General features: G+C 41.9%; 1 protein-coding gene across 1 annotated transcript in view; it reads right to left on the bottom strand.

Annotated features, from left to right (window-relative positions):
- The window catches only part of prkg2 (protein kinase cGMP-dependent 2), a 45144-nt gene extending 39387 nt beyond the window's left edge, over window positions 1–5757 (bottom strand). The window contains exons 1-2 of the mRNA XM_034092070.2: window positions 5647–5757; window positions 3916–4430 (exon numbers count right to left, since the gene is read on the bottom strand). Coding sequence (XP_033947961.1) covers window positions 3916–4430 — 515 coding nt within the window. The 5' untranslated portion in view covers window positions 5647–5757. The remainder of the gene's footprint in view (window positions 1–3915; window positions 4431–5646) is intronic.
- Between the last annotated feature and the right edge of the window lie 9409 nt (window positions 5758–15166).

Here is a 15166-nt window from a genome sequence, read left to right as displayed (position 1 = left end):
AGGCAGTGGAACTTGCTGTCTTTGATGTTAAGTCCATTTCCCTGATGGCGCGAACTTGAGGATGACGTTCTGGCATCACTCGAGGCGGCGGGAAGATGGGGGCATGGTGGCAACCCGAAAACACATGAGCATCCAACACTGGAACGTGCTCTGGAGCTGGGGAACAGGGAACTTCCAGCTCCTTCATCGAGGAGAGGAGAGGAGGCTGTCAGGCCGCCCGCTTCTTCTTCCTCGCCTGGTGGCTGAAAGCCTGGTTCGGCTGCGCCTGAGCGGCAGCTGCCGGGACCGGAGATTTTCTTGGCCAGCTCCCTCTTGCCTCGTGCCTGGGCTGGGGACCCGGGACGGCCTGCGGTCTCTGCTGCTTCGGTATTTTGAACCGGGCAGGACGTGAGACAGCTTGGGTGAAGGCCCGCCGCGGGACCATTGGAGGTGGCGGCTGGACCCTTCGGAGGAGACAGAGCTGGAGAGCCTCGTCTCCCTTCCTTTTTGACTCGCACCTCAGCTGCATTGAAGCTAGAGCGGAGACAAATATGCCCTCGGGAACAATAGGCATGTCCAGAACATCCTCTTTTTCCCGGTCTGGAAGGTTGGTCAGGTTGAGCCACCTGGCTCTCTCCTGTACCACCATCATTCCCAGCGCTTTGCCCGTGGCTTGGACTGCACAGCGCTGCACACGGAGGCAAATGTCCGTGATCGCTGTGATCTCGTCCCACGCGGCAGGCTCAGGTCTGCTCGATATGTCTTTGCAGAGCTCCGCCTGGTAGGCGGTCAGCAGCGAGGAGACGTTGAGAGCCCTGGCAGACAAAGCTGCGGCTTTATAGGCCCGTTCGGTCATCGCTGACTGGAACCGGTCTCCCTTTGCCGGTAGCATGGGGTTCCTGCTTGGTGTCGAAGCCAGCCTCGGTTGGAGGTGGGCTGCCACCAGCGGTTCCATGGGCGACATGCGGAGCAGGCCGAGCCTCTCTATACCGTCACAGTCCAGGGAGGAGGCACCCTGGATTGGGGCCTTGTTGCTGAAGGGACGGTCTCTCTACGAGACCGACACCTCGTCCAGCATCTCCAGAAAGACTGGAAGGAGCTGCCTCTTCGTCCTCACTGCTTGGGGCAAGATCTGGAGGTCTCCTTGGCCACTTCAGGCCATGGGATGTCCAGCCTGGACGCAGCGCGTTGACACACGGCCTGCAAGTCCATGCTGAGGACGGGCGAAGCTGGTGTGCTCTTGTCCGGGGGAGCGGACATCGCTCCCGGCTTTGCAGCCTGAGCCGATGAAACGAAGATGTCATCCCCATCCGAGTCAGACAGGAGGAACTCAGAGGTATCCTCTTCGTCCTCCATGTAGTCCACTCCAGGACATCCTCCGTGGGTGGAACCATGGTGAGGTCCAATTGGGAGCCCCAGCTTGACACAGCGCGGGGCTCCGCTCTCGCGGCTCTTGCCGCCACCGGGTCCCAGCCTGAAACGGCGTGGGGCTCCGGTTCAGCGGCTGTCGCTGTTGTTGAGCCCCAGTCTGACACAGCGCGGGGCTCAATCTCTGCGGTGGACGCCACCATGTCTTGATTGCCGGACGGCGAATCAGCGGACATGAGGGGGTCCTGTCCCGACAAGCTAGCTTGGCGTGCTAACCGTCGGCGGAGGCTCTTCATGGTGAAGCGAGTACAATGCCCGCACGAGCCGGGGTTATTGATAGCCTCCCAGGCGTGTTCCAGCCCGAGGCAGGACGAGCAGACCTGGTGTGAGTCTGTGCCTGAAATCTGAAACCTGCAGCAGCATAGCCGAGCCTCCGAGTCCCTGACTCCTCTGGAGAAGGGTCCATCTTCGATCGCCGGGGTGTCGGCGCGGAGTGGACACGCCAGTAACAGGTACGTTACTGAGCAAAAATCCAACCTTGCCGTTAGTCCGAAAGGAAAAAAGGCGACGGTGTAGATTTTTTTTCTTTAAAGAATATTAACTGGTGTGTTAATACCTTTTTTTATCTCTGTCTCCTCTGGTGTGAGAGAGAAAAGAGAACGTCCTCTTTACTGTGGAGGGAACTAGCAACAGGTATGTTACTAGCTTGAAGAAAAAATCGAACCTTACCGTTATTTCGACAGAAAGAAACGGCGAGGCAGATTACAATATTAACTGGTGTATTAATATTCTTCTTGCAAAGCAAAAAAGTAACCGGCAAGCGCCCATCGACCGAATGTTAGCTTTGGGTTCAGTCTGTGGACCGTTAAGCTAGCCCGGTTACTGATAAATCGAGATGTGCTCTGAAGCGAGAAGAGGTGTTTGAATGACGCTGCGTCGTAGCGCAAGCTACTTAAAGGGTGGGTGGATTCCCTGACGTTGACATCAAGATCACCAGCCAATCAGGATTGGCGTAATGAGATTGATGCTTCTGTTTGCATACGCGTTGAGGCGCATCCCATAGTGAGACATCGAATGGAGTGTTATGAATGAGAACTAAAATGTTCTGTTGTGACGTGGTCAGACATTAAAGATCTTTCAGTCGGATTTAATTGTAATATTTGTTAAACCGCCAAAACAATTGTAAAACAGACCCTTTGTTTGTCTGGTTTTGTTAAAATGAAAAATACGCTCAGTTCTTAGTACTTGTTAAAGCAAACAAAAGCAGCTCAGTGCCCAAACAGAGCGGTCAGTAGTATGAGCTGTGGGCAGCATGTGTTGACTGGAGTGTTAAGAGTCAAATTAAAAGCTATCACGATTACGTGTTTCAGTCTGCCTAGAATCTGAAGAAACTTGTATTGGTTATTGCAAATCCAATAAGGACATATTGTTAAACAACAGAGCCAGCTGAACCTGAACTGAATTTAATCTATCCTATCTAAGGCTTGTTTTCAGGTTAAGGATGTACAAATTGTACCATTGCTTAATCGGACACTAGCTCCAAACTGGCCCTGGAACTGCTGGAAAAGGGCATGAGTAATTTGACTTTGACCATACTTACTAGAAACACCTTTACAGATTTTTGTTTAATAAATGCAATATTTTTTGTATCTATCTATCTAAATGGAAAAAGGTGTACAAGCCACTAGGCGGCTTGACCTACACAAGCTTACTCTCTAATCTCTTCGTTCTTCAGAGTTCTTTCATTGTTTCAAAGCTTAGCTTCTCCAGTTATACTTGCCTCCATTATTGAGCATTTATCTTATCTATATCATTCTTTATGTCGTTTATTGAGGCATGAAGCTTTGCAGTCCCCAGAGGCAGCATTTTGAGATCAACTTACTTCCTTAATTTGATATTCATCCTGTCGGGATGTAACATAGACAGCTGGAAAATCAATAAATAACAGCTGGGAGAAAGGTAATTGTTTTTTTTTAATGGGACGGGTAGAGCTCTTACATTTATTTCGAATATCGTGAGAGAAAACACTACATGGTCAAAAGTGTTTTTACACCTAAAGGTAACTCCTTTCTTTATAGTCCTGGCTTTTGTGCACAGAGGCATGGTCCCATTGGAACAGGAAATGGGAAAACACAAATTATGCTTTAATATATCACTTACACTGCATTAACTTAAGCTCTTAAGAGCACATCCATAAAGGGATTATCCACATACTTATGGCCAAATAGCCTAGAGCAGGTTTGAGTACATTAGTTACCACATGAAGAAATGCATTCATTCACCCAGACATGAAGTGAAATAGTAATGTTTGATTTTTGTCAGTCAGTTGTGGCACTGACAGTTGTGGCACTGACCAGAGGCTGACCAGAGGCTGACCTCTGGTCAGCCTCTGAACATTGAATAGTTTTGTTTACAACACATTTCGACCACGTCATGTCTCGCCCACCTCCATCTCCCACGCACCCCTGCTGCTTGCACCAGGCTGAGACGGAGCCTGAGGCCATCTTGAACCTTTCATTTCATTCTCCCTTTATGTGTGTTCAACCTTCCTAAACAAAAACAACTCACCTCGCATCCTTTGATACCCGGGCCTTGTCGAAGGAGAACTTTGGCAGGCTGCTGGAGTCGTAGGTCCTTGATGTGGGTTCGGCCGACACCCCTGCTTTGGCCCCTTTCCTCCTATTGAGAGACTCTTTGATGCGAACACTGAGGTTGGGGCTCTTGTGGCAGGCTTTGATGGAGGGGGCCCTTGATGGCAGAGGTGCCGGGGCCCCGCTCTGGTTCTTCATCATGTCCTGCAGCTTGTTGAGCTGGATGCTCTTGTTCTGCAGCTCCTCGCCCAGATCAGCCAGAGCTCGGCTCTCTTTTGCCAGCTGCTCATTGAGATGTTTGATCTGCTGCTCTCTGGAACAAAGCTCCTCATCCTTCCTCTTGCCCTCTCGCTCCAGCTCGTCCACTCGGGCCCTCAGGTTGTCCATTGACGAGTATTTGAACCCATGATCTTTGTAGCATCGGCTGTTGGACGAAGAAGTAGTGCCGTCCGCGTGTTTGTAACGCTTTGATTTCATCGAACCATTCCCCATCTTGTAATCAAAACAAACAAAAGACATCAAAGTCAATATTAGCTGAATTGATTGGAAAGTCCTTCAAAGAGGAGTACAGTGACATTTAGCATGAAATTGTGTTTTTGAGGAAGATTGCTGGGGTGAGGTTTCACACAAAAGAGCTGATGCTGTGAGGAAAAGAAAACCAGAGAAAGAGAGGAGAAACGGCAAATCAGTATATGACGATCAATGAGTGTCGTCTTCATTTATTATTCAGAGGCAGGAAGTATTACATTACATCAACAGTCCCTCCCACCACTCATATGCAGCGAGGCAGAAGCTTGGGAAGAATAAAAACTTAGCAAATTGTAAGAAGATTTTATTTCCAATGTCTTTTCTCTTGATTTTAATAATTAATGAAAATGGGTAAAGTATTTTTTTCTGAATTTCCCATGTCACTAAACACCCATTGGACCAAACAAAACACACAGGCAAACCAGCTGACCAAAGATCTATTGTAAATGTTTGATAAATAAAGTAAAAACTGAGAACATTCATATAATACACAGTTTAATATTAACAAAAACGTTGTGAAATAATTGAAATAGAAAAATAATAAATACGATAGAAAATACTCAGAGATAACTGTAATGGGTTTGGTCAAAAATGTCAAGAAGGAGACCCACACTTTTTTAAATGTTCTCTCAGCTCCCCTAAGTTATATGCTCTAGATTCATGCAGAATTGAATGTCTCTACGCCATTGTGAGGTGTTATTACATTATTAAGTGATATTTAAAAGCATGTTTCTGTAATGAAAGCAGGGAAGAAATGTCAGAGAACAGTCCTATTCTTGTCGTGTGGGACTTATGCCCACTCTCCCATACAGTACACTTCATTCAAAACATTCCTGCTGGGATACAGTGAGTGGACGTCAGATCAGCCTCTTCTCAAACAATGTTCTGAATACTATTGAAAATGAATGACATCATAAATAAACCTATAGAGAAGGATTATCAGCAAAATCTCCCCTTTTTTAATCTAAACTCCTTTACTAGCACTAGATATTCAGTAACAGATTCTCTGACGTTTTAAGAATATTACCGGACTATTTTTGCGTGCAGGTGATTAAGAATTAGTTGTGTTAAGTTAGAACCATCTCCTAGGAGGCTCGTGCACCTGCTCCTCGCGCTGCCTCGTCATTCTCCTCCTGAGATAAATGAGTCCGTGTTCAGTACAAAGAAAATCGTTACTCACCTGAATCACTTTTCACCCTTCAGACGAGCCAGGGAGAGGATTTAAAAGAAGAAATGCCGTGTTCGCACACTCGAGCATCCGCAGAGAGCACTGTTTGTGTCCTCTCTCTCTCTCTCTCTCTCTCTCTCTCTCTCTCTCTCTCTCTCTCTCTCTCTCTCTCTCTCTCTCTCTCTCTCGTCTCACGCTCTATTTCCTCCGAGGCAGTGCGCGTTCACGCGAGCGCGGCAACCGGTATGATTGGCAGGTGTGAGCAATGTCGTCGCGGTTTTTTAAACCAAAATCAGCATTACACAAACATGTTATATATCACAAAGGAAAAAAGTATTATTATATCCTAAAAACAAAACAAAGGTCCCCTTAAAATAACCAATAGTTAGAAATAATTGTATTGGTGAAGCATGCCAGACAAAACACAGCAGGTTGTATAGGCTACACTTCATAATCTGAACAAAATAAGAAAAGCGTTACATTTGGACAGGATTACATGCGAGATTGGGGATAATATGGTGCAGAAATGTATGTGTGGATGTGATGCGTTTGAGGTTTCTTATTAAGGATTGACAGGTTGATTTTGTATTCCTGTTTATAAAAAGGAAATCATAAAATGGACATCCAGGCAGTCTAGTATGTATATAAATAAATTACTAACAGTTTAGCCAAAGTTGTTTTTTGCATTTCTAACAGGCATTACAGAGTCAGTTCACTCGTAATGATTGTTATCTCTGTGTGCTACTAGCCTCTGTGTTAGCATTTAGCATTATCCTCCATAATGTAGCATCTGATTTCAATAGACTCTCTTGCAGTCATGTCAACATTTCTTAATATTCTACCCTCCACGTTGCGTTTCTCCAAGCGCTGTGCTCAAAGTTCAAATTATTTGAACTTTGACCTCGATTGCCAATGACTATGACTATTTTGAGTCCAATAGCAGGAGAACTATCCCTCCAAATTAAACATAACTAGCTGTTTTGAATACATCTCCAAACGATATCTCCCTTCATCCCTTTTAGCCTATTTAAGCTCTGGTGCTTTCTTCACCAGCTAGTTGCTTACTTGTTAGTCTGCTGTTTGGTACTGGGCAAGTATAAGTGAGTTTGTTCAAATGTGTTAACTAAAAACATCTGTCTGCTGCTGGAAAAAGCGTGGAAACTGATGTGAACCATGGGTGGATTACGAGACAATGGGCCCCTGGACTTGCAAAAGGCCCAACCACATGTTATCCATAAGAGCAAGAAACAGACTTTAGAGTTGGTTTGCCTGTTTCTGTGGTTGTATTTTCACATATTTATAGTACATTTGCATTTCTTTTGTAGTTTTTCTGTCTCTTTTTGTGGTCTTTTCTGTGTCTTCTATCTATTTTCTGTATCTTTGTGGTCAAACTGAGTCTCTTCCTGGTTGTTACCTGTCTCTTTGGATTACATTGTGTAGGTGAAGGCCCCTGATGCTTTGGGCCACTGGGGCAGTGCTTAGGCCTGTTCAATCATCCATCCATGGCCTTTTTATGTTCAGGTCAGAACATTTAAAAAACAATGAGCCAAAAGACGGTTGCACTGGAGAGCTAGGAGGGGTGCCCTGAGTTTGCTGATAAAATACTGTAGGGTCACTGCTCAAATCATACTTATTATTATTATAATAATAAGAAGTGTAATGTATTTTAAGCGCAACGTTTTATGCGTTTGATTTTTTCGGACAATGTCTGTCCCAAAGATGCTGTCTTTTTCACTCAGAAATTATTAATTGGTTTTCCCAGTGCGTATGTCTGAGGCAGCCAGGCCCGCAGCAGGTTTTATTGACGGGCACAGAACAATAATGGCAGGTGGCCAATGCTGATTCATCTGCAGCACTCACACCACAACAAAGTAATAATCCAGGTCACTGACTCCCAACCTGAATCTGAGAGCAATCGGAGATCCTGGCAAATGATCTGAGGACATCCTCCGAATGAGCAAACATGTTCACACTCACAGAGTCTGCTAAAAGCCAACAGAGTCATCTTTTAGCAGACTCTGTTGTACATTCTCCCAGCCGTGGGTAAGGCTGCAGTAACTTGCTCAGAGGCACTCTGAGGCAGGGTGCAGCCAAATCAGCCAATTATTCCGATATGAACCTCTGCTTGTCAGCTTTTAACCCTGTAGTTGGTCCTGCCTTTGTGTTGTAGTTTGCATAATATCCTTGTGTTTACCTGGTTTTCTTTTTGTTGTTTTTAGCGTTTAACCATCCCACAATGCTGGCTTGCTGACAGGATGTTCCAGTAGATGGTTAGTTAAAGTTTAAGACATTCTTTATTAAAGTCAATTATTACACTTATGTTATTTTAAAAAAAATACACACCAAGGCCCGAATACACAAATGCATAAACAGGACCTGTACACATGCATTAGTGAAGGGGTTTTAGAGCAGAGGAGTTGCAGGGTTTGGTGCATTGCTTATCAAGAGGCGATCTGGAACCTCTCCAGTCCACTGTTCTTGGTGCTGCAACCATTTGGTTTCCAGCCAGATTGAGCTACTGCCGGCCCCATGTTCAGTCCCAGGGTAATATATGGAACCCAAATCATGTGTGATTAATAGTGAGATGTTGATGCCTGGTAATGTATTTTGGAAATACATACAATTGTTCATATTGCAGTCTGCTTTTCCATAGATTTCCATCTCCAGTTGCCACAGTGTTATTGCTGTAGCTGCATTTTTCTGTTTGTGAAATGCCTGTTTTGTTCCGGTGCAGCTCAGTGGTTCATGACATGTTAGGCTCATCAAAGTCTTTTGCTTAGTTGGGAACCCACTTGTGATTTGCGGTGTTTAGCAGGCTAATAGTTATTTTTACAATACTAAAGTAGTGCATGTGGTATATTAACTCGTGTATCTTGCAACAGAAGAATAATAAGGATTATTTGTTCATTGATGTATCATTTTATATTTAAGCAATCATACACGAGAGGCCGTTCTTGAACGTCATTATTGGTACGACAGTACTGCGGCGCCGAGGTCCGTACGCCTGTACTGGAGAATAGTTTTTAAACCATGAAGACTTGGATAGTAATAGGCAAAATGTAGGATTATTAACGATTTACCTTTTTCTTCAGTTCACGACTGACCTGACTAGAGATGCCTGTAATTAGACGGATGCTAGGACTGTCACTCAAAGATAGTTTTAGTTATTAGGGACCGAGCACCGACAGAGTTTTAGCGAAGGACCTATTGAAATTGCTAGGATTATTATTAGAGCCCAGGCACCTATAGAGTCGGAACGGAGGACCTATTGTAATCTGTCAGGTTTTTATTATTATTTTTCCAAATATAAAATCTCTATTTTGAAGTCCTAAACGTTTAAAAAATGTGGTCTGGTCAGGTCTGTTGAAAAATATGATATTTTGGAGGTCGCGTTCTCAGGGCGTCTACTAAAATCTCTACAGCATCCGATACAAAGTCGCTCAGGTTTAACCTAAACATTTGAAATTTCGTAGGCATATGCAGCAACTTGAGACGCACACAAATGATTTTTTTAAGCATGGGTTACCAGTTGACACATATGACACAATGACAAAGGAAAGCGTTTGAAAAATATTTGTGGTTCAAATGAATTTTTTTCAACAAAAAAAAACAGTTATCAAAGGAAGCTCAAGTTTTACAATTCTTATGGGATATGTTGCTTTACATTGCATCACACTTCTTGCAATACGTGATGTTTATTCATGCGGTTGGTCTCCAGCGGTCATGGCATTTCACTGCTGCATCAACTCCCATCCGAGAAGTACCCCGACGTGCATGGTCCGTTAAAGTTGTACCTAGTAAGTAAGCTTGTTATTACTATACATATATAGAGCTTAATGACAGGTATTTATTCCAGGAAAATATAAATGTTGAATGCCATGAAGACACTATTCGTAATTCTGTCTCCAAGATCACAGATTATCACATAGGAATCATGCCACGTGTAACTTTTAATACATGTTAACAAACAACAGCATGTTTGCAGGATAGAAAGCCTAATTTAATTGTGACTACCTACAAAATTGTCCTTTACAAGAATAATGTATTTTTTTTAACATATCTGTCTTACTTTTTATCACCTCAAATCTTTAAAAGTTGTAAGTGTCATAAGTGGAATTCAGCAGCAAACCTTGTCCATTGCATTGACTTAATTTGGTCACCTGATGGAGCCAAATATACATTCTTATTTTCTGCATCAGAGCAGAAAATTCAGCCCCAACATCAGCCGGAAACACGATGTTGTTACTCCACTCTCACAGAACCTATTAAATATTGATCGTAAAGAGACCATTTTATCTCCCATAGCATTTTGTAATGTATTCCGACCATACATTTTTTATTTACCTCTGAGAAGGCTCTGTAAATGATTTAAAGAAACATTTAAGTGCCTTTTTTATTTCTTTATAGTATTATGAGATTTTTTTATGCTCTGTTTTTGATTGAGAGAAGAACTATTATACCATCAATAACTATGTTTGATTTGTAATACTTTGTAATACTTTGTATTCCGTTGAACTATTTATGATTCAGAATATCACATTATATTTACAATATGTTATATATGATATTCTGAATCAGAAATATAAATGTATTATTTATAATATATTGAAATGGTAATGTAAGGTGAAGTATGGATATTTGTTTTAGGTTTTACAAAGTAGCAACATTATAATCAGTTGTCCCCACCAAATACAGATTTGTATCTCAGTTTTGTCAGCTTTTGTTGTTTTGATGTCCCAACCCAATCCATTATTTGCTCATTGAGCTCATACACTGCTGCTTTGACAAGTTTTGAATTGTTTGTATGGACATTGTCATTGTCAAACTGGCAAATAATAGTGGAAATATTTAGAAAAAAACAATGACATAGTATATTATGTCCAAAATGTCAGAAAAATCTGAATAGTATAATTTTTGAGTAATATGGGGAAAAAGGAAAAGTGAAAATATGCTAAAAAAGGCATAGTATGTCGAAAACATCTTTTTTTAAAAACGTAGTATAGTATGTCGCAAATAAAAAATAAAAAACACGACGTAGTGTAGTATGTCGAAAATATATTTTAAAAAAGATCTAGTAAAGTATGACGAAAATATTTTAAAAAAATACATAGTATAGTAGGCTATGTCAAAAGAAAACAAAAATAAGCCAAAGTATAGAACGGGAAAATATGCAAAAAAAGAAATAGTATAAAATGTCAAAAATATATGAAAGGTCCCAGTATGTGTATTCACTCTCTGTCCTAAATGGCTTGTTGGAGCTCCTGCCCCCCCCCCCCTCCCTCCCTGTGAGCCCAGTGTGCTCTGATTGTTCGGGGACGTTGCGAGGCTCGTTGCGAGGCTCGTTGCTGCGATCTGCTGTGATCTGCTGTGAGGAGCGGACAGGCTTCCGGGTCGGCGATACAGCGAGAACAAGCTAAACTCATCCTGAGCACACACAAACACTCACAGCCGAAGTAAAAAGAATAAGTGTGGCTTGATATTGAGTAAGAAAAAGGTTTATAACGCTGTGAGCATGGGTCTGTGGAGAGCATTTCTATCGCACACCTATTTGTCAAAAGCAGGGACGCAGCCACATAGTTCAACCAAAGTAGGTCTAGCCTTTTGCCCTTTCAGTCAAAAATCACAAGACAAAGATACAATGGATAAGATCCCAAGACAGTGTATGGCTCAGGAATACCTAGGTAATATCAATCAAAACCTCAGAGCAGCACCCCACTTAATGCCATAATATGACTGGCTGGCTGTACAAGAACATAAGGAATTTTATTAGTTACAAACATTTAGAGTTACAAAACTAAAATATGTAGTAAAATGGTGTGGTTCCTATGAGAGCTGATCATTGGCGCATGAAGGTAAAATGGGCCAGATTTTGAGAGAGCGAAACGTCACAGATTACCCGTCATGCCTGAGAAGTACCCGTATGTGCGCTCATAGAGCATGCGCAACTTTAACCACGCCGCCCAAAAGGCTTGTTCACATTAAGCACGTCAATTTGCGTACACGTAACAGCACCGCACGTTCATGACAGCATGGTACTGGATTTGTTATGATGGATTTGATATTAACGAGGCGGCCGCGGCACTTAGTAATTATGCTAAGTTCCACATCAATCGTTATGTACTTTTATATTACGCTGATAACAGGATCTAGTGATATCCAAGCAACAGAGCTTAATTTAGCATGATACTTGTGTGGGTTGTACATGAAACCACTTGGTAATATATAAAAATGTATGTATTTTGAAGCCTGTTATGATCAATTGTGAGTTAAATCTTATCTAAAAAGTAAAAAGCTGATGATGGATTACTGTGGTGGATTTAAAATAACAATAGCCTATTTCTCTTTGAAATGTGATGGATTAAAGGCATAGTAACTGTGACTGTTGACGCCGGGTCTGAGCGTAGGGCACTGAAGAACGATGCTCTTCCTACTTTGTTTGGACCAGCGGGAGATTCGGGTACACAACCTGTAAGTATTCACTGTTGTTTGTGTATTTATGATGTTTAAAACAAACAAGGTATCTACCCAAGGCCGGATTAACCATGTGGGCAACCTGGGCAAGTGCCCAGGGGCCCTTGAGCAAAGAGGGCCCTCAGTGACAAGATGAACAAAACAATTATTATTTAAATTTTTTTTTCTTTTTTCGGGCACAACCTCACTCATCATACATTGTTTTAAATGACACTCACTCTTCGCCATAAATAACACAGCTTTTCTATAGGGTCAAATTAATATATTTTCTAAACCGTCTCTGTACTGTAAGTCTCACTCAAGCCCCCAGGAAGTGCGCCGGACTCTGATGAGAATATTCGTTGTGGCCAAACGGCAGTACTACACCTCCGTTAGGTTGCTGGGCCCGGAAACACTTTTCCCCATTGACTTACATTGGGAAAGAGTGGTCTGTAACTCGTTGGAAAAAATTGTTCAACTACCCAGTATGAACGTTTGTATAGCCCTTATTAAAAATATTCAATTCAATTCAATTCAAAACCTTTATTTATCCAGGTAAAATCCCATTGAGATCAATGATCTCTTTTTCAAGGGAGACCTGAAAAAGTCCTCAAGTTGTAAAAATGTGCTAATAACATTATTCTGAGAGTTATTTCCCTTTGCATTATGAATGCGTATCTAACCCACGGGACCGCGCCGCCCGGCACGTTCATGTTACGTGTTCAGTACATAGCCGCGGGAAGTAGGGGTGCTGGGGGTGCTGCAGCACCCCCTGTTGGCGAGTGGTGTACATTTGAAAAACTGAGTGACCACCTAAATAAAAATTATTAATCTACATAAAATAGTTATGATTTTACTTAAAATAAAATTAGCTGTATACAGTAATAGTCATAGTATATATATTTGTATCAGTCAGGTGGCTTGAATTTATTTTCCAAATAAATAAAATCTGAGTCATCTAGGTCGTAGGTCGTGGGAGAGTGACGTAATTGACGCGACACACACACTGCAGAGTGACAACTTTCTAGAATGGCGCAAAAAAGGATTTTGGATTTTTTTCTCCAACAAACAACCCAATAAAAAGAGTCGACCACCAGCTACTCCTCAGCCACCACCTCTACAACTAGAGTAATATGACACAGAAGAGACTGACACATCTGACTTTGATGCATGTCCACAGTAACATTTTGGACAATGTGGATGTATCTGCTGTAATGAGGGTCTTCATGAGTGCCACCCCAGGCTACATTTGGAGTTTTGTGAAGCCCCAACACAAGGTAAAACGATATTTTTCCTTTAATGCTGCTGCCGCTGTGCAGTGTTTTGCCTTGTCAATCAGTTAAAATTGAATTCATAGTTTTATTAATATTGTAAATAATATTTTCGGACTATTTGTAATGTTATGTAGGTTTGTAAGACCCATAGTTAGCATGTGGGCATGTGCAGCTGTTGCTAAGTGATGTAGGTCTATAATGGTAAACAGTTAAGGCGAGACCCCCAGGTGAATAGGGTATTTTTTTTAAACTTAAAGATATCAGCTAGAAATGTCTCCAGTTAATTACCTACAATAAGGCAATTGTTTCTTGTATTACAAGTATTCTGAATATGCAAATGAGCGATTATATCATTAAATTTGTGCATATTTTAACAAATTTCAGGAACCGAAATCTGAACTTTGGATAAAGCCAGGTTCAAAATTCTCGTTTCATTTTGTAGTCATATTAGCAACTAAGGCTTTTACAGAAGGGATTTTGGATATCTCTCTTTATCACTCCATAAATCAGAAAATACTGTCAACAGCCCTAAAATATCAATTTCGCCATGTTTCCAGGTATAAAATCTTATATAATTCAGGCTATGAATGACATATGAACAAACCCTTCTGTAAAAGCCTTCATAATATTGATAAGAATATAACTGGAAGGTTTGGTGTCTCTACGTGCTACTGAAGTTGAAATTTCGAACTCAGAGTAGGAGAAAAAACTCATTTTGAGAAAACGACCTTTAAAGATTGCAGTGAGGCGCTAACTAAACCCTCCTGTTCTTTGGATGACAGCATGCGCCTCGACACACTCCGTGAAGGTATTTCATGCTCGGGGTCATTTGTTTTTTGTATAATCTTGCTTCGTGCAAGTGACAATTGTTGTCTTCTCTGTGAACGTTTTTTTCGCCGTTCTTTTGCCATTTTGAGATTTCAATGTCTAGCGGAAAGCTAACCAGGAAGTGTTTTAGCACACCATGTGACGCTTCTGAACGAATCACGTTGTCAGAAATTGACACCAGCCGAGATTTCGTTTACTGGTTTAAGACCCTTTTGTACTTTCACGATTGGTTGCTGATACAAAGGATATGACCATATTTGGATCTGATGAGATTGTGCAGGAGGGACGGAGCTTTCCAACGATATCTCTGTTGACATGGTGCACACAGCGGTCGCGGTACTTTATGTTACGTTAGAATGCTAACTTTTGGTGAATTTAGGAGAAATTTACAGACGCAAATAGACAAACTATAGTAACATAAACACTTAAATGTGTATTTTGTACGTTTTCCTTCCAAAAGCCTGAAAGAAAACATGTTATGGAATCAAAATAGCACAACATCTCAAAATTGAACAGTGCAAGAAAAACGATGTTTTTGCCTGCGGTGTCTCGCCTTTAACAAACAAGTTATGCGGCTCGTATCGCTGACAGCCACCTTTTTTCTTTCTTTTTTAAGCGGCCTCCTCCCCACTTTTGGCAGCACCCCCTGAGCAAAATGACTTCCCGCGGCTATGGTTCAGTACTACATGCGTTTATCTTTACCCATGGATGCACAACAACAACGGACCCATATCGCTTTACTGCCAGCTGTAATAATGGATATATTGCACATGTTTGCTGTAGGATTTAGCAGCCTGGTATATTACACAGTTTTAGCGGCATATATATATATATATATACAAACATGGTTGGTATTTAACAAAAAGGGGTGTTATAGTCTGTGTTGTAGTGTGTGATATTGGTATTTATGGAAACATTTTACACATTTCCTTCAAGTGTTATACGTTTTTGTTACTTGTGGGGTACTTAACATGAATAGT

This window comes from Pseudochaenichthys georgianus, chromosome 9 (genome assembly GCF_902827115.2).
Source record: "Pseudochaenichthys georgianus chromosome 9, fPseGeo1.2, whole genome shotgun sequence".
Lineage (NCBI taxonomy): Eukaryota > Metazoa > Chordata > Actinopteri > Perciformes > Channichthyidae > Pseudochaenichthys > Pseudochaenichthys georgianus.
Note: the sequence above shows the minus strand (reverse complement) of the source record. Positions and strands in the feature narration are given on the sequence as shown.